Source organism: Heterodontus francisci, chromosome 26, assembly GCF_036365525.1.
Source record: "Heterodontus francisci isolate sHetFra1 chromosome 26, sHetFra1.hap1, whole genome shotgun sequence".
NCBI classification, from domain to species: Eukaryota; Metazoa; Chordata; class Chondrichthyes; order Heterodontiformes; family Heterodontidae; genus Heterodontus; species Heterodontus francisci.
Window position 1 is genome coordinate 54,107,751 of NC_090396.1, and position 27,756 is coordinate 54,135,506.

At 42.0% G+C, this 27,756-nt stretch overlaps 2 protein-coding genes across 6 annotated transcripts in view; both read left to right on the forward strand.

Annotated features, from left to right (window-relative positions):
• Nucleotides 1-7,020, forward strand: part of LOC137384361 (uncharacterized) — a 33,938-nt gene extending 26,918 nt beyond the window's left edge. For 2 of the 5 annotated variants that reach the window (XM_068058287.1, XM_068058288.1), the window contains exons 5-6: nucleotides 4,167-4,342; nucleotides 6,909-7,020. The gene's annotated coding sequence lies outside the window, so the exon portion shown is untranslated. Of the gene's footprint in view, nucleotides 1-4,127; nucleotides 4,343-4,940; nucleotides 5,159-6,908 lie in introns of those variants that run through there. The other 3 variants (XM_068058290.1, XM_068058291.1, XM_068058292.1) reach the window with 3 other exon arrangements.
• Nucleotides 7,021-13,118: 6,098 nt separating this feature from the next.
• LOC137384363 (uncharacterized) lies at nucleotides 13,119-23,080 on the forward strand. The gene is made up of 3 exons (XM_068058296.1): nucleotides 13,119-13,140; nucleotides 14,975-15,039; nucleotides 20,642-23,080. Exon 3 carries the CDS (start codon nucleotides 20,711-20,713, stop codon nucleotides 21,410-21,412), a length of 702 nt encoding a protein of 233 aa, XP_067914397.1. The 5' UTR covers nucleotides 13,119-13,140; nucleotides 14,975-15,039; nucleotides 20,642-20,710; the 3' UTR covers nucleotides 21,413-23,080.
• Nucleotides 23,081-27,756: the final 4,676 nt, after the last annotated feature.

Here is a 27,756-nt window from a genome sequence, read left to right on the forward strand (position 1 = left end):
AGATGTGAGCGTCACTGGCTAGGCCAGCATTTATTGCCCAACCCTAATTTCCCTGGAGAAGGTGGTGGTGAGCAGGCTTCTTGAACCGCTGCAGTCCATTTGGGGTAGGTATACCCACAGTGCTGTTAGGGAGGGAACTCCAGGTTTTTGATCTACTTATGATAAAGGAATGGTGATATATTTCCTAGTCAGGATGGTGTGTGACTTGGAGGAGAACTTGCAGGTGGTGATGTTCCCATGCATCTGCTGCCCTTGTCCTAGGTTGAGGTAGAGGTCACGGGTTTGAAAGGTGCTGTCAAAAGAGCCTTGACAAATTGCTGCAGTGCATCTTGTAGATGGTACACACTGCTGTCAATGTGCGCCAATGGTGGAGGGAGTGAATGTTGAAGGTTTTGTATGGGGTGCCAATCAAGTGGGCTGCTTTGTCCTGGATGGCATCGATGTTCTTGAGTGTTGTTGGAGCTGCACTTATCTAGGCAAGTGGAAAATATTCCATCACACTCCTGACTTGTGCCTTGTATATGGTAGACAAGCTTTGGGGAGTCAGTAGTTGAGTTACTCACCACAGAATTCCCAGCCTTTGACCTGCTCTTATAGCCATAGTATTTATAAGGCTGGTCTGGTTAGGTTTCTGGTCAATGATAACCCCCAGGATATTGATAGTGGGGGATTCAGCAATGGTGATGTGGTTGAATGTCAATGTCAGGTGATCCATCCGGTTTTGTTCTTTTCTGACTTGCTGTAGTGGTTTGATATAACTGAATGCTTGCTAGGGACATTTCAGGGGGCATTTAAGAGTCAACCACATTGCTGTGGGTCTGGAGTCACATGTAGGCCAGACTAGGTCAGAACGACAGGTTTCCTTCCCTAAAGGACATTAGTGAGCCAGATGGATTTTTACGACAATCCGGTAGTTTCATGGTCACCGTCACTGAAACTAGATGTTTATTCCTACACATGCAGGGAAATAACATCGAAATCCCAAAGTTGCTGTCTGTGATTCTATTCCTCTCCAGAGGGTGTGCTGTTGAGGCACAGCCTGCCCTATCCCCCATCACCAACCCCCAACCCCGGCCACGACGGCAATCATGGAAATCAATGGAATTGGTGAGAACATCCACTCTTACTCAGTTCGTCTTGCTGTAAAATCCCTTGAAAAAGTTACACCTTGTTAAATGAGATGTAACTGGGTTTTCAACGACATACTAACTTCATAACTGCTGCAAAACATCCTTATTGGCTCTGAGAAGCTAATTTTACATTTGTGAATTTTGAAATTTCTCTATAACAGTGGTTCTTAAAGTGTGATCCGTGGAGCACTGGTGGTCCATGAAGGTCCTCCAGGTGATCCGCAGGCTGGTCCAAAATGTAAGGCACTGAAGCTGGTATTCGGTGAGAAAAGTTTGACGGACTTTTGACTCCCCTACAGTCTGAGTATCCTGGACTTGCCTCAGCTCTGAAGCACCTGTTGCCTTTCCCAACAATATACAGCTGTGAGATCAGATTTTCAGCACTTGGCGAGTTGAAAACAATGAGGAACCAGTTGAGTGTGAAGCCCAACTTGAGACTGGAGCTCGCCAACTTGGAAGCAGACATCACCTCATTGGTGTCTTAACAAAAGCAGTGCTATTCTTCCTGTTAATTCTGATTAGGTTTTTGGTGGTGGTAAGCAAAAGTGGATGGGGTAGGACCGGTAGGTTATCCGCACGATCTTCTGTCCATCTACGTGATCCACAGATAAAATGTTTGAGAACCACTGCTCTATAATGAATAAAACATTCCACATATTACTAAAAAAGTAAAACATTTTTCTTTTTTAGGAGTTTGTTTATCTTTATTTTAGCTTCTGTTTTAACCCAATAATAATCATTTATTTTGTTATCTTAAAGTTTAAATTAAAAGTGCAGGATATTATGTACTTTTAACTTTCTAGTTTGCTGGGTGTGAATTACTTTACTGTGATTGGCTACCCACCTACTTGCTGACATCACTGCTGCTGACATCTGGAGATCCCCTTGACTTGATGCCAGATTTATGTTGCCATAGGGAAGGGGAAAACACGCCACAGAGATTGTTAGATCTTTGTGGGCAGCTTTCTTTGACATCAGTGGCAAGCATCCTTGCTTTGCTGCTGTCCTATTTTGCACAGAATTGTGGAGACAATTTCATTTCTATTCATCTGAATACAAGGAATAGAATCTGAAACAACTGAACCAATTTTGACCTTTGGTCATATGTATGTGGAAATAATTAGAAACATTGGCAAGAAAATAGTTATGAGGATAAGGAAGTAAATTGTAAATAAGATAATGAAAATGCTGTTACAATTGATTATATTTTAGGATATTTTGCATTGGATTATATTGCTGATCAAGGTAAGGGGAGTGGGATATTTTTATGTTGCTTGTGATCATGAGGTCCTGTTATCAAGAGTAAACTATTGTTACAAATAGGATTTGCAGTTGTAGTTCAATAGAATTGGATAGTTTATTATTTCTAAATGTACAGGTCAATATGTCCTTCTGTTGGATTCAACACAAACAAGCAACTAGCAAGTGAAGTAAGCAAGTGATGTGTATATTGATTCATTGGTATAGATGGATTATGTTGATAATACCAAGATACAGAAACCATTTAATATTAGGGTTTTGATTCAACTTTGTGATTAGGTGATAGCTCAATTCCCTAGCTGCCAGATAGAGGATATTGAGGAAGATTTTGAAACTGATGTTATTATACATCTTGAATTAAATGACTCTCCAGTTTTATGGATTAAGCGATGATTAATTAATTCTGCATGCAGTGAATTCCACTCAATCAAATCACTTGGCTTAGGTTAGGATTTCGGATCATATTTATTTAAAAGTAAAAACTAAACAGCAGCAAAAGATCAACACATCAGATAACATTTCAATTCCCAGTTCCTGGTTGACAAAATAAGATAAGATACAAGTTTTTGCTAATTCTCCCAATAATACTGAATTTGACGCAATGTCTGTAATCTAAAGTTTATACATGGAGCAAAAGTTCACTGAACACTTCCATGTGCTCGACTCCACCTGGGGTGTGCAACAGTAAAACAGGAATTGTTGAACTGAAAGAGAGCTGCCAAGTAAGTGTTTCTGCCAAGGCATCCCAGAAATGAAGGACACGGGAAGCTATTTTTATTATTTAGAGATACAGCACTGAAACAGGCCCTTCAGCCCACCAAGTCTGTGCTGACCAACAACCACCCATTTATACTAAAACTACATTAATCCCATATTCCCTACCGACACTAGGGGCAATTTACAATGGCCAAATTACCTATCAACCTGCAAATCTTTGGCTGCGGGAAGAAACCAGAGCACCCAGCAGAAACCCACAGGCTTACAGGGAGAACTTGCAAACTCCGCACAGGCAGTACCTAGAACTGAACCCAGGTTGTTGGAGCTATGAGGCTGCGGTGCTAACCACTGCACCACTGAATAAAGTTATCAATCACAAGTTGTCTATGTGCAGTTTCCAATGAGGTCAGACGCAGAACACAAAACTACCTGTAATTTAGCACAAGTTGGCACTCTTGGTGGGAGAGGCCATAAATATCATTTATGGAAGAACCAGAAACAATCACACTGGTCCATCAAATTTGCCTTTTTATCCAACGTAGTGCCACTGGTTTCCAGTGTGCAGGCATTGTACAGTCAATGGCAACACTGAAGTTAACTTGTCAGATCTTCTAAAGCCACTGGAAGGAAAACCCTGTAAAACAAAACCCTAAACTTTGGGCATTTCTAGCGTGTGTTTCAGGGTCCCATCAGATGCTGCTTTTAACAAATGAACCATCATCGATCATTTTCTTCAAAGTTCATTGTTGAATTGAAATGATATGAATTTGTAATCCCTGTCAAATGACACTGAAATTCTGGTGGTTAACAATATTTTCTGCAATTTGTCGATTTGTAGTTAAGCTCAGTGGAAAATGTGAAGCACTTGCCCTCGCTTTTGTATAGAACTTCGCACCGAAAATCATTGTTCCTCAGTCAGGACGAAACTTGTAGCAAGCTGGCTGAAACTGTCTTAATTGGTTACAATGACTTGTTGCAATCTGTCACCAGTGTTTAGCTATGAATTTTCTGTGTATGTAGATCTTGTATCTGAAAATTACGCTCTCCGTTCTATACCAGAACTCTGACCAATCAAATTCGCCGATCGAGGAAGAAGGACGTGAAGAATAAGTTTCATTTTCCCTTTTTTGCGTCTCTTCATCATTCGGTTTACCCGCTTAGACTCAGTACAAGCTGTTTCCGTTCCACTGAGACTGTGAAGTGGTTTTGGGGAGACTCTGACTTCTGCTGATCAGGTAAGAAATCCCTAACTGTAGCTGGACAGGCGCTCGGTCCCTTCATTCCAGTCTGACAGTGAAGCCGCTCTTCAGTCTCAGCCGCAGACTCGCCGTCCTTTTGTATAGAATTGTGCAGAATAATAGGAACAGACATTGAAATACTGGACTGATTTTGGTCCTTTGGTTATGTATGAGGGAATATTTAGTAACGTTGGCGAGAAAATAGTTACAGCGATAAAGAAGTAAATTGTAAATGCAATAAGGAAAATGCTGTTGCAATCGATGATATTTTGTGTTGAATTTTATTGCTAATCAAGATTAGGGATCTCACTATTGGGAGTGGGATAATTGTATCCTACTTGCTTGTGGTGCATTATCAAGAACCATTGGTACTAATAGGATTTGTATTCATAGTTCAATAGAATTGGATACTTCATTCTTTTCAAATGTCTAAGTCTCTCTGTTGATTCAACACAAACAGGCAACTAGCAAGTGAAGTAAGCCAGTCATGTGTAAATTGATTCACTGGTATAGTTGGATAATGCTGAGGTTTTATTGTAATACTGAGATACAGAAACTATTTAATATTAGAGTTTTGGTTCTACTTTGCTGTTAGGTGAAGCCCGTATTCCCCAGCTACCTGATACAGGAAGATGTTGAATGTGGCGTTATTATACATTCTGAATTAGATGACAGACCAGTTTTGTGGATTAAGCCATGACCAATTAATGATATATGCACTGAATTCCGCTCGATCAAACTGTGTGGCTTCGGTTAAGATTGGTGCATCATGATGATTTAAAGGTAAAAAATAGACAGCAGCAAAAGATCAAGGTAGCAGATAATAGCATTCCAATTCGAAGTTCCTGCTTTACAAAATAATATAAGATGCAAAGTTTTCTGCAAAATGTCTACTTTATATGTTAAATTCATTGGAAAAGTGGATCATCTTCCCTTGGTTTTGTGTAGAACGTCGCTAATGTCTGACTAATTTGATTGAGTTTTTTGAGGAAGTGACGAAGATGATTGATGAAGGAAGGGCAGTGGATGTTATCTATATGGACTTCAGTAAAGCCTTTGACAAGGTCCCTCATGGCAGATTGGTACAAAAGGTGAAGTCACACGGGATCAGAGGGGAGCTGGCAAGTTGGATACAGAACTGGCTCAGTCATAGAAGACAGAGGGTAGCAGTGGAAGGGTGCTTTTCTGAATGGAGGGATGTGACTAGTGGTGTTCCACAGGGATCAGTGCTGGGATCTTTGCTGTTTGTAGTATATATAAATGATTTGGAGTAAAATGTAGCTGGTCTGATTAGTAAGTTTGCGGACGACACAAAGGTTGGTGGAGTTGCGGACAGTGATGAGGATTGTCAGAGGATACAGCAGGATATAGATCGGTTGGAGACTTGGGCGGAGAAATGGCAGATGGTGTTTAATCCGGACAAATGTGAGGTAATGCATTTTGGAAGGTCTAATGCAGGTGGGAAGTATACAGTAAATGGCAGAACCCTTAGCAGTATTGAGAGGCAGAGAGATCTGTGCATACAGGTCCACAGGTCACTGAAAGTGGCAACGCAGGTGAATAAGGTAGTCAAGAAGGCATACGGCATGCTTGCCTTCATTGGTCAGGGCATAGAGTATAAAAATTGGCAAGTCATGCTGCAGCTGTACAGAACTTTAGTTAGGCCACACTTAGAATATTGTGTGCAATTCTGGTCGCCACACTACCAGAAGGACGTGGAGGCTTTGGAGAGGGTACAGAAGAGGTTTACCAGGATGTTGCCTGGTCTGGAGGGCATTAGCTATGAGGAGAGGTTGGATAGACTCGGATTGTTTTCACTGGAACGACGGAGGTGGAGGGGTGACATGATAGAGGTTTACAAAGTTATGAGCGGCATGGACAGAGTGGATAGTCAGAAGCTTTTTCCCAGGGTGGAAGAGTCAGTTACTAGGGGACATAGGTTTAAGGTGAGAGGGGCAAAGTTTAGAGGGGATGTGCGAGGCAAGTTCTTTACACAGAGGGTGGTGAGTGTCTGGAACTTGTTGCCGGGGGAGGTGGTGGAAGCAGATACCATAGAGACGTTTAAGAGGCATCTTGACAAATACATGAATAGGATGAGAATAGAGGGATACGGTCCCTGGAAGTGCAGAAGGTTTTAGTTTAGGCAGGCATCAAGATCGGCGCAGGCTTGGAGGGCCGAATTGCCTGTTGCTGTGCTGTACTATTCTTTGTTCTTGTCGCACTGAAAAAAATCATCGTTTCTCAATCAGTTGAGAAAAATCTTTTCTAACATCTTAATTCCAGTCAGTCAGTCTGGTTTGAAATTTGAGCTTTCCGCTCTACCAAAACTCTGCTTTAACCAGTCAAATACGCCGTTTGAGTAAGAAGAAAGTCAACAATAAGTTTCATTTCCGAAGTTCCGAAGAAGGGTCACTGACCCGAAACGTTAACTCTGCTTCCCTTTCCACAGATGCTGCCAGACCTGCTGAGTGATTCCAGCATTTCTTGTTTTTGTTTCAGATTTCCAGCATCCGCAGTATTTTGCCTCTAATAAGTTTCATTTTCTGTTTTTCATTCGTGTTAGGCAATCATCTGATTCACCCGCCTAAACGTGCCCTAAGCTGTTTCCCTTCCATTGGGGTGTGAGCTGATATTGGGACGCTGACTTCTGCTGACATTATTACAGAATGAGGTAAGCAATTCCTAACTCCAGCTGGATAGGCTTCCCTTCACTCCAGTCTGAGTGAACTCGCTCTTCAGTCTCACCGCCAACAGGTCTACACTTGTAGCAAGCTGACTGAAATCCTCTGATACCAATCTCTATCTGTTACTTTAGCTCAGGTGTTAAGCCAATTATAATAAATGGACCCGTGTTCTGTTTCCACATAAACAGACTTTTCGCTATGGATCAGCTTTATGGCTCTTTACATTCGCTCCAGTGCTTCCCTCTACATGAATTCCTGTTCCTTCTTCAAATCCAAAACTGTAACTGTAACCCCATGAGGTGGGTTGCCGCATAATAAAAGCATCATATGAATGGTATAAGCCATTCAGCCCCTCGTTATTGTTCCGCCATTCAATTAGAGCATGGTGTCTTTGTATCTTCATTTACCCACCTTGGTTCCATATCCCGTAATTCCCTTATCTAAAATAAACACATTAATGTCAGCTTTGAAGGCTTCACTTCTCCCAGCAACACAGAATTCCAGATATATACCAACATGTGTGTGAAAAATTAAGACCATTTGGGAGGGAAATCGGGAAGCAGATAGAATTACATAGAATTTACATGACAGAAACATACTATTCATCCCAACTGGTCTATGCTGGTGTTCATGCTCCATAAGGACATAAAGACATCAGAAATAAAAACAGGAGTAGGCCATTCAGCCCTTTGAGCCTACTCTGCCATTCAATAAGATCATAGCTGATCTTTCTGCTCAGCTACACTTTCCCGCACTATCCCTATATGCATTGGTTCCTTTAGTATCCAGAAATCTATTTATCTCAGTCTTGAATAAACTCATCGACTGAGCATCCACAGCTCTCTGCAGTAGAGAATCCCAAAGATTCACAAACCTCTCAATGAAGTCATTTCTTCTCATCTTAACCCTAGCTGTCTCATCCCTTAACCTGAGACTATGTACCCTAGTCCTAGACTCTCCAGTCTAGGGGAAAATCCTTACAGAATCTACCCTGCTGTCCCTTAAGAATTTTGTATGTTTCAATGAGATCACCTCTTAGGGAGCATAGGCCTAGTCTACACAATCTCTCCTCACAGGACAATACCGTCATCCCAAGGATCAGTCTAGTGAACTTTCATTGCACTCCCTCCAAGACTAGTATATCTTTCCTTAGGTAAGGAGACCAGAACTGTGTGCAGTACCCCAGGTGTGGTCTCAAGAAGGTCCTATACAAATGCAGTAAGACGTTTCCTGTTATACTCCAATCCCTTTGTAATAAAGGTTAACGTACCATTTGCTTTCCTAATCCAATGCTGTACTGTTATAGGAACATGGGAAATAGAAGCAGGAGAAGGCCATCCAGCTCCTCAAGCCTGCTTCACCATTCAACTAGATCATGGCTGATCTTCTACCTCAATGTCATTTTCCTGCACTATCCCCGTATCCCTTGTTATCTTTAATATCTAGAAATCTATTGATCTCTGTCTTGAACATACTCAATGACTGAGCCTCCACAGCCCTCAGGGGTTGAGAATTCCACAGATTCATCATCTTCTGAGTGAAGAAATTCTTCCTCATCCCAGTCCTAAATGGCCTACCTCTTATTCTGAGACTGTGTCCCTTGGTTCTAGACCGCCCCCCCAGCCAGAGGAAACATCCTTCCTACATCAGTCTTGTCGAGTCCTGTAAGAATTTTGTATGCTTCAATGAGATCATCTCTCATTCTTCTGAACTCTAAAGAATATAGGTCCAGTCTCCTCAATCTCTCCTTATCGGTCAATCCCTTGAAAACTAACATTTCTCAATCTCTCACCATTTAAGAAATATTCTGCTTTTCTGCTTTTCCTGCCAAGGTGGATGACTTCGCACTTTCCCACATGATATTGCATCTGCCACATTCTTGCCCACTCACTTCACCTGTTTATATCCTTTTGCAGCCTCTGTGCCCTCCTCACAGCTTATGGCCAGAATTTTACGCCGCCCCAGAGGGTCGGATGGTGGCATGGGGGGCGGCGTAAAATTGAGCAGCAGGCTCCGGGAGGCCTAACCGCCCCAATTCCGCCTCCAACCAAGTTTACGGAGGTCCGGCAAGGGGGCAGGGGGTGAGAAGTGGCCCGCCCATCCGAGGCCAATCAAGACCCTTAAGCGGCCACTTAAGGGCCCTTGCCTGCCTCCACGGGTATTTTACCTCTGGCAAGCGCATGTGCTGGGACGTGAAAGGCCGCCCAGCTATAGCTGCCGGCCTTTCCGCACCCCGTGGGGTGGTGGGGGGGGGGGGGTCCTGGCAATCGGGCAAAGGGGTGCCCGATTGAGGGCCTCCCCCGCCTCCCAACCCAACCCTGGGAATGAAGACGCACCCACCCCCCCCTCCAAACGACCACCCTAGCCTCACCAGGGCATGACCAATTTCCCTGGTGAGGCAACCCAAACTTACCTTCAGTCCCGGCTCCTTGGTATCTTCCTCAGTTGGCTGGGCTGCAGTCCCAGCAGTGGCCATCGCTCCCAGTAAAATACAGGACGGATCCCCAGGCTGGGCGGAAGTGGGTTCGGCACCAACATTTACGTTGGAGTCTGGCTCCCGTCTGCCCACTGTAAAATTCCGGCCTATATTTCACCTAACTTTGTATCATTAGCAAACTGGTATACATTATTCACAGTCCCCTCTTCTAAGTCATTGAGATAGATTGTAAATAATTGAGGCCCAAGCATTGACCCTTGTGGTACCCTATAGTCATAGCCTGTCAATCCAAAAATGACCCGTTTATTCCAACTCTCTGTTTTCTGACCATTTAACCAATCCTCAATCCATACTAATATATTACTGCAATCCCATGTAATTTTTTTTAAGAACCTTTTATTTGGGACCTTATCAAATGCTTTTTAAAAATCCAAATGTACTATATCCACTGGTTCTCCCTTATCCTCCCTGTTAGTTACAACTTCAAATCCTCTGATTTGTCAAACACAATTTCCCTTTTATAAATCCATGTTGGCCTTGTCTAATCATATTGCGATTTTCTAAGTGCCCTGTTATCATGTCCCTGACATTAGATTCCAGCATTTGTTCTACTACTGATGTCAGGCTAACTGGCCTATAGTTCCCTGTTTTCTTGCTTCCTCCTTTCTTGAATAGCAGGATTATATTTGCTACCTTTCAATTCATGGGGACCGTTCTAGAATCTAGGGAATTCTGTAAGATCAAAACCAATGCATCCACTATCTCTTTTAAAACCCTAGGATGTAGGCCATCAGGTCCACAATTTGTTGGCTTTTAGTCCCATTAATTTCTACAGAACTATTTCTTTACCAATACAAATTTCTTTACATTCCTCATTCTCACTAAACCCCTATTCAAGAAAGGAAGCAGACAGAAAGCAGGAAACTATAGACCAATTAGCTTAACATCTGTCATTGGGAAAATACTAGAGTCCATTATTAAGAAAGAAATATCAGGACATTTAGAAAAACATAATGCAATCAAACAGAGTCAACATGGTTTTATGAAAGGGAAATCATGTTTGACAAATGTGTTAGAGTTCTTTGAGGATCTAACAAGCAGAGTGGATAAAGGGGAACTGGTAGATGTAGTGTATTTGGATTTTCAGAAGTGTGAGGTCATCCACTTTGGTAGGAAGAATAAAAAGGCAGATTATTATTTAGATGGAGAAAGACTACAAAATACTGCAGTACAGAGGGATCTGGGTGTCCTTGTGCACAGTAAGAGCTTCGACAGGTATATAAAGAGGAAAAGAGTAGCTAAAGTAAGTGTGGGACCCTTAGAGGATGAGACTGGGGAATTAATAACAGGGAACAGGGAAAAGACAGATGAAACACAAAAGGTTAGCATGCAGGTGCAGCAAGTAATTAGGAAGGCAAATGGAATTTTGGCCTTTATTGCTAGGGGGTTAGAGTTTAGAAATAGGGAAGTCTTGTTACAACTGTACACGGTTTTGGTGAGGCCTCACCTGGAGTACTGCGTACAGTTTGGTCCCCTTATTTAAGGAAGGATATAGTAGCATTGGAGGCAGTTCAGAAAAGGTTCACTAGGCTGATTCCTGGGATGTCTTATCAAGAACGGATAAACAGGTTTGGCCTTTATTCATCAGAGTTTAGAAGAATGAGAGGTGATCTTGAAACGTATAAGATTCTAAGGGGGTTTGACAGGGTAACTGTTGACAATATGTTTCCACTAGTGGGGGAATCTCAAACTAGGGGACATAGTTACAGAATAAAGGGTTACACATTTAAAACTGAGATGCGAAGGAATTTCTTCTCTCAGAGGGTGGTGAATCTCTGGAATTCTCTACCTCAGAGAGTTGTGGAGGCTAGATCACTAAATGTATTTAAGGAGGAGGTAGATAGATTTTTGAAATCTTGGGGAGTCAAGGGTTATGTGGAGCAGGGCCCGTAAGAGGAGTTGAGGCCTGGGACAGATCAGCCATGATCTTATTGAATGGCAGGGCAGGCTTGAATGGTCATTATTGAATGATCTTATTGAATGGCCTACTCCCGCTCCTATTTCTTATGTTCTTATCGCATCCTGCCAGTCTGAGTACCTGCCCTTTATTCTACTCTCTGCCTCTTACTGTCCAACCAAATAGCAACCCAAGTCATAAGCCTCCCTCCAATTCCATGTGCTCTCATTTATACCAATAATCTTGTGTGGAACTTTATCAAGCAGCTTATATTTGTTCAAGTGCTCAGCCACTCCATCCATAATGGCAGATTCTAATGGCTTCACACCACTGAATGTTAAATTGATAAGCTTGTAATTAACTTGTTTTTCTCTCGCACCTTCTTAAATAATGGAGTGATATTAGCAATTTTCTAGTCTGACTGAACAATTCCCGAATCAAGAGAACTTTGAACGATTATAACTAGCACTTCTGCAATTTCCTTGCCTACTTCTTTTAATACCCAAGTGTGGAAACCATCAAGTACTGGAGATTTATCTATCCTAAGTCCGATTATTTTCTCCATTATCATTTTTGACTCATACTGCATATTAATCATCATGACAGCTTCCTAGGTATTAAGATACATAATAAAGGGCTTGGCTTAAGCAGTATTTGAATGTTTATTAAGTGAAAGCCTTCCCTATTAATGAAATTGAGGGAGTTGTTGTGAAAGGCTTTCAGTGACACGTTTTGTTAATTACTCCCTATACCTGTAGGAACCTTGCCGATTTGTAGGGTTAAACAGTTCCTTTGTTTCACAGGTCCCATGGAGAAGGCCAATCTTGAGAAAGCATTAATGACTTATTTGTACAATGGTGTGATAATTGATAGTGATAACCGAAGACAGTAAACCCAGTGAAGTGGCCACGTATGAGTTGTAAACAAACATCTTCTGTAATTTGTCATTGTAAGTTTCTCCAATCTAGCCTCTTCCATTTCCTCCTTCACAGTACAGGAAGAGAGACAGAGATTCTCATTGGAAAATCCATTTCTCCTATCCAAAAAAAAAACTTTCTCCAGTACTCACCATAAGTGGCAGGAGGAGTCTTCAAAAAAGCTCCAGATCTGCAAACAGCAAGAATCCAGGCAAAAATTTGCAAATCTTCAGATATCACAACCACAATGGCCTCCTCAGGGATAATGTGGTACTGCTCATGCTGTACCTATACGTATAGTGACGGTGTTTTCAGAGGTCAGATTCGTGGTGGTATTGGGGTAAATTGTATGGAGACCTAGGCCACATCCACCAGCCCTCATTTACATGTGGTGGAGCAGGCTCTGAGTGGGTCATGCTACAGACTGGCGGGTTTTAAGGAGGATAGATTTGGCACAAAACTTTTTTGGGATGGTACTATGATGGTCAGCTGCATTGCCCCTTTTTTTTTTACTGTTTTTTGTATCCCAACACTGACCAAAAACAGGCAGTAAAAGATGGAAAGTACAGTCCAATAGGTACCTACAAAATAAACATGTTCCATTTTTACACATTAAAGCACCTGTTTAATTTACTTTTAATTCTAGGGAAAAAAAGATCTTTGTGCAATATGACTCACCACAGCTGCAAAATATTATCAAGAGTGGAAATCAGTTTTTGAAGAAAGTTCGAATATTCATTGCAAATTCTGTGCGAGATGGAAAGCTTAGCCAAGATAGAGGAAGAGCCTACTTCAAAGAGGTATTCTTTTTAACTTGTACATTAAAGATACATAAAACTTGGAAAGTGAATAATCTAGTTTTCTGTCTGAATAACTAACATACTGTTGAATTGAAAACCTGGTTTTATAATGTAATCACAAACCTGCAGCGGGTACCTGCCTCCCTATTTCCCATTTTCAATTCCCTCGGTGGCCTCTCACCACAGGACCAAAAGCTTTCTCTTCATAGGGATCAGAGGGATGGGAAGTAGATGTGAAGGCGCACAGCATAACAGCTAAAATTATTTTGGAAGCACAATTGATAGTTACTAAAAATCTGTCAGGTCTAATGGTGGGCTGACAGACTCAGGTTCAATGAAGAATCTGATGAAGCGCTTGGTTATGAATTTTAGGCAGACGGGGGAGGGTTTTTTTGGTATAGACCAACACATGCCAAAGAGAGCAGCAGCAGTAATTTCTGGGTCTACCACCTGTTGTCAATCTCTTTGATCTTATGGGCTGCCATATTCTTGCAGAAAACAAGAAATAAAACCTATGTTAGCAAGCAGCCCATAACTGGGGGATTACAGGTACATGCACCAAAATTTGGATTCCATGTGAGGCTTTTAGCAGTGTAATTGCACATGTAAAGACTGAGTGATGAAACAGATCCAGGTGAAGGCTGGGGTGGGGAAGGCACCACATGGCCCACTGGACATGGTAAGTAATTGAAGCATTTTAACACAGTGTAAGGGAAAGCCACTGTTCATGGATAACACACTTAGTACAGTGCATTGTTAGAAGGTATGACTGGTTACTCTTACATTCTCAGCTTGGTGAAGTCATTAAAGTTTTTCAGGCACTGTGTTTTGTGTGAATGTTGGAATTGGCATGCACTGCCTTGGCCACCGCCTGCCATAGCACCTTCCCGACTCTTGCTAACTTCAAGCCGATACATAGTTTTGCCACCTTACCCTGGGAACTCTCAGCCCTCCTGCCAACCTTGTCAACAGTCTTTAGTTACAAAGTCAGTTGTACATCCAAACAATTTTAGATGTCATGGTCCCTTTGAGCTGCTACCATGTACTCAGAACCTTCCACATCAGAAAGCATCTTAATGATACAGATGTCAGAATATCTGTAGCATGTATTTGACTTCAGCAATCAAACTTTAAAAACAACAACAGCTTGTATTTATAAAGCATCTTTAACATAGTAAAATGTCCCAAGGCACTTTACAGGAGTGTTATAAAACCATTCCATAGGCTGTTGCCCTTGGTATTTTCATCTCCCAATCAACATACTGGTTAAACCAGGATTCTGTTATTCCTCATTCATTGCACTTTTACTTCAATACAAATATTTCTAATTCCACAAACTTGTTTCTTATCCTCTTAGCATTAGTATAGAAAATATTTAGCTTCACCCCCTTTAATTATTTTTTCTCTCCTTTTTTGCCCTCTGTTCATTTTTCTAAGCTCACCAATGGAAAGGTATCTTGCCTGCCATGTTTTGGAAAATCACAGATGTGTTTCCAATTCATATTCACAAGTGGAGAACAGGGTACTTCATCACAAGTGAGGACTATTGTCTTGACCCAATAGTCTAACCTGTCTGTTCTTTTTCAGATATTGATATAGCTGCTGCATATTTCTCACATTTTCTGATTTTAATTCTAACTCAACTAATTTGATTTTAATACCTTTTAAAAAATAAGTACATCTTTTTTAATGACTAAGAATTTACATTTAATTTTTTTAATTTTGCAGATATTGCATACAATATTATTTTACGGCAAAATTAATCATCCTATTATTGAACCGAAATATTTTTTTGACAAAGAGGAATTTGAACAATTGTCTTCCAAATATCCAGATGTCTTTCAGAAATGCAACACCCACCTCCCAACACGTCCTCCTTACACGGTGCTACTTGAAGTGGTAAGTTCAATCGGTTCATCCTGAGAAGCGCAATATGTTAGAGAACAGAAGTAGATCATTTAGTCAATAACATCTGAGCCACTTAGTCTAATCTCTGCTCACTCTTCACATCCTTTAATATTCCTATGCAAACCTACAGCAGGCCAGATTTTGCTCTGTGTTGGGGTTACTGCAGAAAGTGCATGAGAACATTACGTCAGCAGGCAGTGTTAAGGAGCCAAGACTCAGTTCAATTTTAGTTGGTGTAGATTCGTGAAACATTTATGGTAGGCTTCTGGGACTATTAATGTCCTCCATCGTGACTCCATCTTGGGAGGTGATGGGGGTGGTGATGGTTGAGGCTGGAGGAACAATCCAGTACCTGTTACAACAGTTGAAAGAGCCAAGGGCAGCTGGTTTCTATGTAGCTCATTGCAGTGTCTGAGGTTGATGTTTCTTCAGGACATGGAACTCACAACATTTAAAGGCTCTTCGGTTGAGGTGTGATTGTCTGTAATCCCACAAAGGAGGGTCCAGTTTTTTGAACCCTCTGAGGAAAGAAGGTCCACAGAGGGGATGATCAGTCCTCGTGGTCTTGGCAGTGAGTATCGCCTTCAGTGATCCCTCAACCCACATCCCTCCACCCCTCAAAGGCTACTCAAAGTCAGAAAAAAAGTAGCTGACTGTAGCAAGGCTTCTAAGGTAGTGGGAGGCAGACAAACCTTGTAACAGATAATAGCTATAATTGTATTTTCCAGTTTCAGCCACTTTGCCCTCGCTGTATTAATACCATCTGCAACTTACCAGCAATGTGCAGGAGTTACCAGAATACTCTTCACACCCCTTTTCTTCTCTGAAAATAAACCATTATTCACTGCTGAACATGTAGGGAAGCAGTGGGAAGCTTAGATGATGGATTTTCTTTGCCAGAATCTGGTCTCACCCACATTAAGGGATGTTGTAAGAAAGCCAAATTGCAGTCCACATGATGGCACACAGAAGGTTGGATTTTGTTCTCGCCCAGGCATCAAGGTCCATGCGGGGGTTCTGAAGATGCCTCCGGGAGAGGGCCGCCATGCACCCTGATGCCGGGAGGGCCCGGCCCGATATTACCGGCAGTGGGGAGGCCTCGTGGTGCACCCCCCCGCACCCCCCCCCCGCCCCTACCATTTAGCAATGGGATCCCCATTTGAATATTTAAATAAATTAAAAATAACGAATTAATGATACGCCGCTGCCTAATGTCCTACTGCAATCTTTGACCTGGTGGCCGGCAGTCCTGCGCCTTTGGATCCCTGTCTGAGGAAACAAGGCACCACGCTGGTGGGGATGGGGAGGAGGTACGTTTCTCAGTGCAGGAAGGGGGAAATGGGGTCAAAGTGACATCATTAGTGTGGGGGATGGTGGGAAGGGTTTGTGGTTAAAGCTTATGCAGTTTGTGGGGATGAAGGTCAGTTGGACAAGTTAAGTGTTTTGGGGGGGGGAGAGGGCAAATAATTTATTTAATGGTTATTGGGGGGTTGGGAGAGGGCCAGAAGAAATGTCTTTATTTTTACTTACGTTATCTTTAAATATTTAAATTTATCCTCCCCCACCACCGCACCCCCCCCACCCCCCGCAAGCCTGCAGGGAGGGTGCCTCATTTTACAAGGCATCCTGCCCATGTGGCAGAGGCCTCCCCCCCCCATCACCGCTGGTAAGACCCCAGTGGCAGTGGGAAGAGGCCCTTAATTACTCATTAATATAAGCCACTTCAGGGCCTCAACCAGCCTCTGGGTGGGAAAGCCATCATCGGCCTATCCCACCGCTGGAAAGATCGCTGAGCGATGAGCCCACCGCCTCGCCACTCCCACCCCACCACCCATCACGATAATCCGGCCACAATTGTCTTAAACAGCAGTAAGTTTGTTAGATTTGTTAGCAGTGAGATACTTTTGTCACTGATGGAATTTCTGTGAAATGGTCTGGAGCAAGATGGAAGGATGCTATGGCAAAGGAGTTTCAAAAATGGGAGCCATGTTAGTAATGGAGAAGAACTATATGCTAGCTAGCGACTGAATTGAGTTTGTTGAAAACAAGCTGCAATTTTTACAAAATAGTTGACGTCGGAGTCTCCATTTGTCACAGAAAAGCCTGATAGAAGATGCCCTTTTGACTGCTGGTTTCCAGTTGCTTTCTCTCCTTCACAATCTTTCTTATTTCACTCTGTTTTATTGCTACTCTGATGGTCTGATGGTCTGCAAACGCGACATGAAATCCTGTGACATTGATCACAAGTCGTGGGAGTCGGTTGCTAGCATTCGCCAGAGCTGGCGGGCAGCCATAAAGACGGGGCTAAAGTGTGGCGAGTCGAAGAGACTTAGTAGCTGGCAGGAAAAAAGACAGAGGCGCAAGGGGAGAGCCAACTGTGTAACAGCCCCGACAAACAAATTTCTCTGCAGCACCTGTGGAAGAGCCTGTCACTCTAGAATTGGCCTTTATAGCCACTCCAGGCGCTGCTTCACAAACCACTGACCACCTCCAGGCGCTTATCCATTGTCTCTCGAGATAAGGAGGCCAAAGAAGATGGTCAGTGTTCCTCTGAACATTCATGTCCTTGCTAAGCTGCCTTCTTAGCTGCTGTTGTGATTAAGCTTTCTGATGATTAACCATCATCATAGTTTCCTTTTCTCTGGAAGTGGTTCAAGAGTTCACCTACCTAGGCTCAACTATCACCAGTAACCTGTCTCTAGATGCAGAAATCAATAAGCGCATGGGTAAGGCTTCCACTGCTATGTCCAGACTGGCCAAGAGAGTGTGGGAAAATGGCACACTGACACGGGACGCAAAAGTCTGAGTGTATCAAGCCTGTGTCCTCAGTACCTTGCTCTATGGCAGCGAGGCCTGGACAACGTATGTCAGCCAAGAGCGACGTCTCTATTCATTCCATCTTGGCTGCCTCCGGAGAATACTTGGCATCAGGTGGCAGGACCGTATCTCCACACAGAAGTCCTCGAGGCGGCCAAAATCCCCAGCTTATACACACTACTGAGTCAGCGGCGCTTGAGATGGCTTGGCCATGTGAGCCGCATGGAAGATGGCAGGATCCCCAAAGACACATTGTACAGCGAGCTCGCCACTGGTATCAGGCCCACTGGCCGTCCATGTCTCCGCTTTAAAGACGTCTGAAAACGCGACATGAAGTCCTGTAACATTGATCACAAGTCGTGGGAGTCAGTTGCCAGCGTTCGCCAGAGCTGGCGGGCAGCCATAAAGGCGGGGCTAAAGTATGGCGAGTTGAAGAGACTTAGCAGTTGGCAGGAAAAAAGACAGAGGCGCAAGGGGAGAGCCAACTGTGTAACAGCCCCGACAAACAAATTTTTCTGCAGCACCTGTGGTAGAGCCTGTCACTCTAGAATTGGCCTTTATAGCCACTCCAGGCGCTGCTTCACAAACCACTGACCACCTCCAGGCGCTTATCCATTGTCTTTCGAGATAAGGAGGCCAAAGAAGAAGAAGTTTCCTTTTACAATTCATTCTTTCTCAGGACCTTAAAACTGTACAACTCACTACTTCCTGTAGTTTGTTTCCCTCTTCTTGCACTCTCAGGCGTTTGAAACCCAAGGTACCTCCCAATGTAATTTGCCTTCTCTTTCACTCTTTTCAGCCTTGATGAAATTTTACATCATGGGCTTTGGCCCTCCAGCTTGAATTCTTTCAATAATAAATTGGATGTTGAAAGTCTCAATCGCCTTTTCCCGCATCTGCACAATGATTAGTAATGTAAAAGTCTTTCTTCATTTATTATCTTCTATTTACGAAATATTAGCTCGCCATCAGTTGATAATTATCCAAAAAACAATGACCCTTTAACTTATTGGCAGGAACTTGTGCTTCTCTCCCTTGTGTGCTGGAGGGTAAAGTACAGTGTCAAATGTGATAAACAAACTTGCAGGCCTTGAAAATTGGTGTAACTAACAGACTATGACTTGGGTAAATGTCTATCAACAGGCAAATACAAAAAGAACTCTGAAGTGATCTCGAGATTAATGCTTGGAGGAAGATTAGAGATTCTGGCTGAGATTAATGAAGCTTTGAATCTTTTGTGTGATATTATGAGTCCCAATGTACAATGCAGGAGAAGAGAGTTAAATATATTTTTGGGCCATTGGTGAGGGGAAATTTGGATTCGACAAGGTAACAGGAAGTCAGCTGCTGCCAACTACCCAGGAAGGATTACATCCCAAGGCTCTTTACTGTCTTCTTAAAGGTTTTTGATGGTAGGATTTAAGGAAATATGCCAGGGTTAAGACTCTACCTTGTAAGCCCTCAGCTCAGTGTTCAAAGCTCACTACACAGTGGTTGGCTCAGTGCTAGCACTCTCACCTCTGAATCGAGTGATGGATAAAAGGTCCAATCCAGTATTTGAGGATATAATCTAGGCTGATACTTCATTGCAATACTGAGGAGTATCTGCATTGTCAACAAATGCAGTCTTTCAGATCAGACCTTAAACACTCTGTCCTCTGTTCAGGTCGATGTAAAAGATCCCATGTCACTACTTGTAGAACATCAGACCCATTCTCCTGATGTCATGACTAAAGTTCATCCCTCAACCAACATCACCAAAACAGAACAACTCATTGGCCCTGACATTTACGGGAAGGTGGAGAGGGAAGCTATGGTGCGTCTAGGCAACCGGGAACCCAGAAACACCAGAAAGGCACAGATCCAGCTGACATTGATAACAGGACCTGAATGGAAGTTTTTACTCCCATTTTCTGCCATTTCCACATTGAGAGGCTGGTCAGCTGTTGGATGAGACTGTGTGCTGTAGAAGGCAGCGGCCAGTGACCCTTGGGGATCGTTTCCAGCAACAGAGAAGATTGAGGATTTCTGGAGGTGGGGCGGGTGGCGGTGATGGGGGGTGGTGCTCAGAGCGCGACAGTGAGGATGGAGAGAGATTGAGGGGGCAGATCAAAGGCAAGTAGAGATCTCGGAGGGAGAGATCAAAGGGGAATATATAACTGGGGTGAGAAGGTAGTGGGATGGCCAATCACAAGTGGTTGAGGGGGCATTCTGAAAATCGGCAGAAGGTTTGCTTGATAGGTTGTGGGCAAGTACTCCTGCTCCTCCTGGCCTACAAGCTGTGCTGGAAAAGCACTTATCTGCTGGATCCGGCAGTTAACTGTCGGGTTTCCTGAGCCCTGGAAAGCCTGGCCCGCAGCCATTAAATTTAAATGGATACCAAAATATGAGGAATGCAGTCTTGGTTAAATATAATCACGTCCCACCTCCCCAGAATGGGGTCATCAGCTGCTCTGCCACCCCACTGTGGTTAAACCAGAAGTAGGTGTGTTTACAATTGGGTTGAGGTTGGGTTTTACATATTTAACAATTTAACTCACCCCCAACCCTCTCCTGCCAGTTGTGAAGGGTCAAAATTCCCCTTTGTTTTTTTAATCTACCCCTCTTTGTGGGACTTATCTGTGTGTAAATTTCCTTCTATGCTTGCTAACATAGCTACATAGCAATGAATTTATGTGAAAAGTAATTCATTGTTTGAAATACTTTAGGTTGAAATATGTTATACAAATGCCAGATGTTTCCTACTTTTTTTGATTGGTACATGTTTGTTTTACAGGTTGCTGAAATCATAGGAACAAGAATTGTTAAGGATGTTTTGAAATGTCTGTTGCCTTTGACTAATGAAATGGTTGTTACTGATGCTAATGGCAACAAATGTGGAAATGTTTTTGTATCAACAGTCATCAGCTATTCTTATTTTTATGATGTTGCTGCCAGAAGACAGACAACAGACAATTATTTTGGTGCTTCAGTATCATGTAAAGGAAAGAAACAGAGAGAAATTATGATAGATATATTGTGCTGTCAAACGTGGCACAAAGACATTAGCTGGGCAGTATGTATTGGCAACACGTATAATAGAAAAGCTTTCAGCTTTCCTCCAGAAGTGCACTCCATGGCTTTTAATATATACACTCCGGCACAAGGTTCTGGACCAGTCAATCAACATAATTCTGCTCCGGGTGGATTAGAAGGTGGTCCGATAGACAGGTCTCTTGAAATTTGCACAACTCGTAGGCAATATGGAATCTTAGTTCCCAGAGCACCTTGTGAGAGATGTCTCAAAATGTTCCCAGACATTATTTATTATCCAAATCCACAAGCTCATAATGATGCAAAATGGGAATATGGAAACTGTGCTGAGTGTGAATCTCTAAGCCAGTTACTATACGCTAACAAGCAAATTTTCACAGGACTGATACGTGAAAATTTTCCACTTGGATTTGGTGAGTTGATTAATCAAAAACAGAAACGACTTGTTAAAAATCTCAGATCATTAGAGTTTACATTGGCTAATAGAATTTCATTTTACAATAGTCTGGAATAAAGTGAACTGCACTGAAGTGATTCCAACACTGAAAGCATATTATACCACATATTATGTCATATAATTGGAGATCCAGTAGTCCAGCTGCATGTATACAGCTGTGCAGTCTTATTCTTTGTGCTATAAGATACAATTTAACGGACAGAAATTTCTGGGGCGCACATTCACAATTCCCCAATTTGTGCTTCCTGTGGGTAATTATTTATACTGTCATGGACTTGAATTATTTTCTTCTCCTCGAATTAAAAAAAGTGTGTGCCTTAAAGACTCTGGTTAAAAAAAAAGTGCACCTTTCAGGGAGAAGATTCTAGAAATCTGGAGATGCAGTGTACTACAACTGCATTTTGGTTACCGAGCAACAGCAGCAGCGGGAGAGGTCACGTGGTATGATGTTTCCATTTTGACTATGTGTAACTGACAGAAACCAGTTTGAAGCAGTTGGTTCTGAGAGCTTTTCCGGTGAGGCAATCTGAAGAAAAGAGGGATGTTCTATTCTCTCTCAAGAAAAATTCTACAAGGTTGCAAATTAATTCCCTAAGTAAATAAGAAAAGCTTTTCTTTCTTAACAAATTATTTGTATTGCTGTGCTCATGGTTGAAAGAACTGTTTAATACTACTGATCGAACTGTTGAATGCCTATCAAACACAGACAGCTTCATCAAATACAAGTGAAGACTTCAAGTGAACTTTGATTATCTTCACATCAGAAGACCTCAGTCACCGGGAATGTAAAACACAAAAACGTACTTATTTATTGTATTTTTCAAGAGACAGATAATTTAAAAAACTTTACCTTTAAAACTGGACCGCTGTTCTTTTTGAATATATGTGCGTGAATGTGTGAGTTAAATTAAATTAAGCAGTTATAAGATCTTTAGACATAGGTTTATCGTAATAGTGTTTAAGATTTAGTTTTTTTTAAACTAATAGTTGATTTGTTGTTGTCTAAAGATACCTGGTTTGGTTTGTTTCATTCTGGGGATACTAGAGTGGTTAATTTGGCTGTTGGTAAAAATTAATAAATATGCTGTGACCTGTGGAGTTGCAGGACTGAATTAACAGTGCATTGCTCCTGCCGTGGCCATAACAATACTGGGAGTGCACATCAGGAAATTATACCTGTGCTGTGCATCAAACACAGTGTTTGCACTTTTGAAGGTAAAAGCATCTAACTTCCTCCAAGCCATGATGGTGGTGGATCATCATTAATTGGGACTTCCACTTGCTCATTACTTGTGCCCTTTTCCACGGTCAGGGCTATTTATGTATTCTAACTGGAGTGTAGGGGTGGGCAGGTAAAAACTTCCTGCAGTGCTTTGTTTAAGTATAAGTTGACCAATTGTGATGTCTAAGGACATTCAAAAAATAAAAAAGTGCCCCATTTTCAAATAGGCTTGTTTCTGTATTTCAATCAATTGTTGTAGAGTAACTGGCCTTTTCAGATTTAAATAACCCCTGATGCCAATAGGAATATTGGATGGCCAAGCACTCCTTGCACCCAGCTGATTTCCCTTATTTGCATGGCATCATATTATGCCCGCCCCCAAATGTAACACATATTCTGAACAGTGGCAAAAAGAGTGAGGCTGGTATTTCATCTCCATTTAGAATGTTTTACATTGATTTGCCAGAGGAAATTCTAGTCCCAAATTTCTAGAATTCCAGGTTTTCTATTGATCAAATGAAATTAAATATTTAATAGCAGCATAACAATAAAACATTTAAAATATGGGTATGAATTTGTCCCACTGAATCTGGGACAAATAGGTCATGAAATCACAGTTGCCTTTCTGGGTGCATTCCAGATTTCCACTCCTTTATTGAGAACACTGCAAAGCAGGAAAACTATACTTGCACAGGGTGGGGGGCGGGGGGGTGGTGGGGGGAGGGGCGGTGCGCTAAAAGGCCTTGCTGCAACCGGCAATATCGGGCCGGGGCTTCCCAGTGTCGAGGACTGTAGTGGGCCTCTCATAGAGGCATTTTCCGGGTCCCCCTGCCACAACCCCCCATGTCGGGGGCGGGGGAGGGAGGATGTAAAATCCAGCCACTGCTGTAATGTAGGAAACATAGCAGCCAATTTGCTCACAGCAAGCTTCCACAAACAACAATGTGATAATGATCAGATAATGTGTTTTGTCATAGAATGGTTACAGCACAGAGGAGGCCATTCAGCCCATCGTATCTGTGTCAACTCTATGCAAGAGCAACTCAGCTAGTCCTATTCCCCTGCCCTTTCCCCGTAACCCTGCAAATGCGATCTGTTCAGGTGCTTATCCAATTTCCTTTTGAAAGCCAGGATTTAATCTGTCTCCACCACTCTCACAGGCAGTGCAATCCAGATCCTAAACACTCACTGCGTAAAAATGTTTTTTCCACATGTTTTGCCATTCACCTTAAATCAGTGTTCTCTGGTTCTTGACCCTTCCACCAATCGAAACAGTTTCTCCCTATCTATTCTTTCCGGGCCCCTCATGATTTTGAACACCTCTGTCAAATCTCCTCTCAAACTTCTCAGAAGAACAACCCCAGCTTCGCCAGTCTATCCACATAACAGAAGTCCCATATCCCAGGAGCCATTCTCGCAAATCTTTTCTGCATCTTCTCTAAAACCTTCACATTTTTTCAAAGGTCTGGTGCCCAGAATTGTACAACCAGTGTTTTATAAAGGTTCATCATAACTTCCTTGCTTTTGTACTCTATGCCTTTACTTGTCAAGCCCAGCATCTAGTATTCCTTTTTAACCACTTTCTTGACCTGTCCTGCCACCTTCAATGATTTGTGCACATATACCCCCAGGTCTCTCTGTTCTTGCACCCACTTTAGAATTGTATCCATTATTTTATATTGCCTCTGCTCGTTCTTCCCACCAAAATGTATCACTTCACACTTCCCTGCATTAAATTTCATCTGCCACGTGGTCGCCCATTCCACCAGCCTGTCTATGTCCTGTTGAAGTCTATCACTATCCTCACAGTTCACTGCAAATTTTGAAATTGTGCCTTGCACACCCAGGTTTAGGTTATTAATATATATTAAGACTGATCTGGATTGATTGAGGGATAAATACTTGCTAGGACACTGGGGATAACTCCCATATTCTTCATCAAAATAGGACCATGGCATCTTTTAGTCTACCTGAGAGGACAGATGTGGCCTCGGTTTAGCATCTGCTCCAAAAGATGGAACCTCCAAAAGTGCAGCACTTCCTCGGTACTGCCCAGGAGTGCTAGCCTAGATTTTTGTGCTCGAGTCCTGGAGTGGGGTAACTTTCTAACTCAGAGGCGAGAGACCTTCCTGACATGAATATGCAATATGAACATGACAATAATATATTTGTATGCAAATTACTGTATTGTCATTTAATTTCACTTAGTTTGCACAGTAAGCTTCTAACAATTATAAATAACAGTGATATCTTCAGAAAAACTGATTAGAGAAATGTCAGTTCATCTTAATGATAAATGCATAATCCAAAGCTTTAAAGCTATATATTGTCAAAGTGACAAGAACATTTGGTTACAATATTTTTAATGGCAGTAAATACCTTTCTGGGAATTTTATGACACTACGAGTGTTTTCTGATTAATTAAGATACACAAGCAGAATTTCTTTGTAAGGATTGGTACTTAGATTTACTGAACAGCAAAAAAAAAAAATCATTATTTAAGTTGATGGATGACAATGACACAAAGATTGGCTGGACCTATTGGGAAGAATTTTAACATGGAGGAGTGCGTGGGTTTACATTGGGTGTAGGGGTGGAGGAGGTTTAAAGTCACTGGAAATGCAGTAATGTCTGGAAGCAGGCTCCAAAGCGCCAACTTCTGTTTTTAATTTGGGCAAGTTCAGCTGGTTGTGCACAACCCGCTCTGGAGAGGCTGTTGGCGATTTGAATATTTAAATCACTCAATTCCAGTGATATAGGTATTATATAAATAATGAATACAAAAGTCTAGAGCTGGGTGAAAATCCTCCTGTAAAACCAGATTTCACTAAGCTACAGAGTTAAAAGGTTCCATATCGACTGGGATAATCGTAGTTAAAAAAAAGATTCTGAATACACAAATCTTAATATCCATTCAGTTCTTTCTAAAAATACGTTGCCTTCAGCTTCAAAGGGTTTCAAAGTGACATCGGTGAAAAATGATAAAGCTAAAGGCATTAAATCTGAATGCATGAAGAGTATTTGCAACAAAATAAATGAATGAATAGCACAAATAGAAATAAATAAGTTTGATCTGATACCATCGCAGAGACATGGTTACAGAGTGACCAAGGTTGGGAACTAATAATAACCAGGATACTTGGCTTTTCAAAGATATAGGTAAAATGGAAAAGGGGTTGTGGGGGAGGGGTGGGGGCGGTGCCATAGTCCTGATAATAAAGTATGGGATAAAAGCATTAGAGAAAAAGGATCTTAGCTCAGAAAACCAGCTGTAGATTCAGTTCGGATGGAGCTAAGAAACAACATCAGGCAGAAATACTGGTCAGAGTTGTTTAGAGGTCCCCTAGCAGCGGTTGTCGTGTTCAGTAGATATAAATCAGGAAATTAGGAGTGCATGTAACTAGTGTAATCATGAGGGAGGGACTTTATTATTCATATAGATAGGGCAAAGCAAATGTGCAGTAATAGTGTGGAGGATGAGTTCATGGAATGCATTTGAGATAGTTTTCTAGATCATTATGTCAAGGAACCAACCAGGGAACAAGCTATTTTAAGTCTAGTACTGTGCAATGAGAAAGGTTTAATTCACAACCTTCTGCTAAAGGACACTCCAGGAATAGTGATCATAATATAATAGAATTTTATATTGAGCTTGAGAGTGTGAAATGTGAATAATTGAAACTCTGTACGTATGATGGGCGAATTGGCTGAGGTAGATTGGGAAACCAGAATAAGGATATGATGATAGCTAAGCAATGGCAAACATTAAAAAAAAAATAATTTGCATAAAATATACATTCCTTTAGAGAATAAAATCCCCATGGAAAAGGTTGTCCAACCATGGCTAACAAGAGAAATTAAAGGTAGTATTAGATGAAAGGAAGGGGCTTATAATTTTGCTGAAAAGAACAGTAAATCCGAGGTGTGGGAGGATTTTATGATTCAGCAAAGGATTACAAAGAAATTGATAAAGAGAGAGAAAATAGAATGAGAGTAAGCTAGCAAGAGACATAAAACATATTGTAAAAGTTTCTGTAGGTATATAAAATGAGGAGATTAGTGAAAGTAAATATGGATCCCTTAAAGGCAGAGGCAAGAAAAATTATAATGGGGAGTAAGGAAATGACAAAGGCATTAAACAAATACTTTAAGTCTGTCTTCACGATAGAAAACACAAAAAAGTGTGAAATAGTGATGAACCAAGGACCGAGTGAAAATGAGGAGTTTCAGATAATATTATTAGTAAAGAAATAACTAGAGTACTGTGTGCAGTTCTGGTCACTTCATTACAAAAAGTAGAGAGGATGTAATTACACTAGAGAGGCTACAGAGGAGATTTACGAGAATGTTGCCAGGACTGGAAAAATGCAGCTATGATGAAAGATTGGATGGGCTGGGAACAGAGTAGGCTGAGGGGAGATCTGATTGAAACATACAAAATTTTGAGGGGCCTGGATAGAGTGGAGATGAAGGGTCTATTCACATTAGCAGAGTGGTCAGTGACAAGGGGGCATAGATTTAAAGTGATTGGTAGAAAAATTAGAGGGGAGATGAGGGAAATCTTTTTCACCCAGAGGGTGGTGGGGTTTGGAATTCACTGCCTGAAAGGGTAGTTGAGGCAGAGACCCTCAACTCATTCAAAAGGAGTCTGGATATGCACCTCAAGTGCTGTAATCTGCAGGGCTACGGACCAAATGATGGAAGGCAGGATTGGAATAGGTGGATGGTTTTTCGGTCAGCACAGACACGATGGGCCAAGTGGCCTCTTTCTCTGCTTTAAACTTTCTATGATTCTATAATACTAGAGAAATTAATGGGTCTTAAAGTTGGCAAATCCTTGTATCTGATGGTCTGCATCCTAGAGTTTTAAAAGAGGTAACTACAGAGATAATGGATGCATTGGTTTTGAGATATCAAATCTACCATGATGCTTTCATCCTGCAGCAGTCCAACCACCCCGACCTCTTTGTATCGGCAAACAGGCTTAAAGGGTGGCAGCTAGTTGACAAAGGGCACCCACTTCAAACTTAGGGTTCCTCAGGGATGTCATTAGCTATCAATGAAGTGGTTCAATGAAAGCCATATGACAACCAGATGTGTCATTAATTGGCATGTTCAAGATGTGCTTCAGGTTTCGGACTGGTATAACTAGTATTTTAAACTTACATGAGGGCAATTA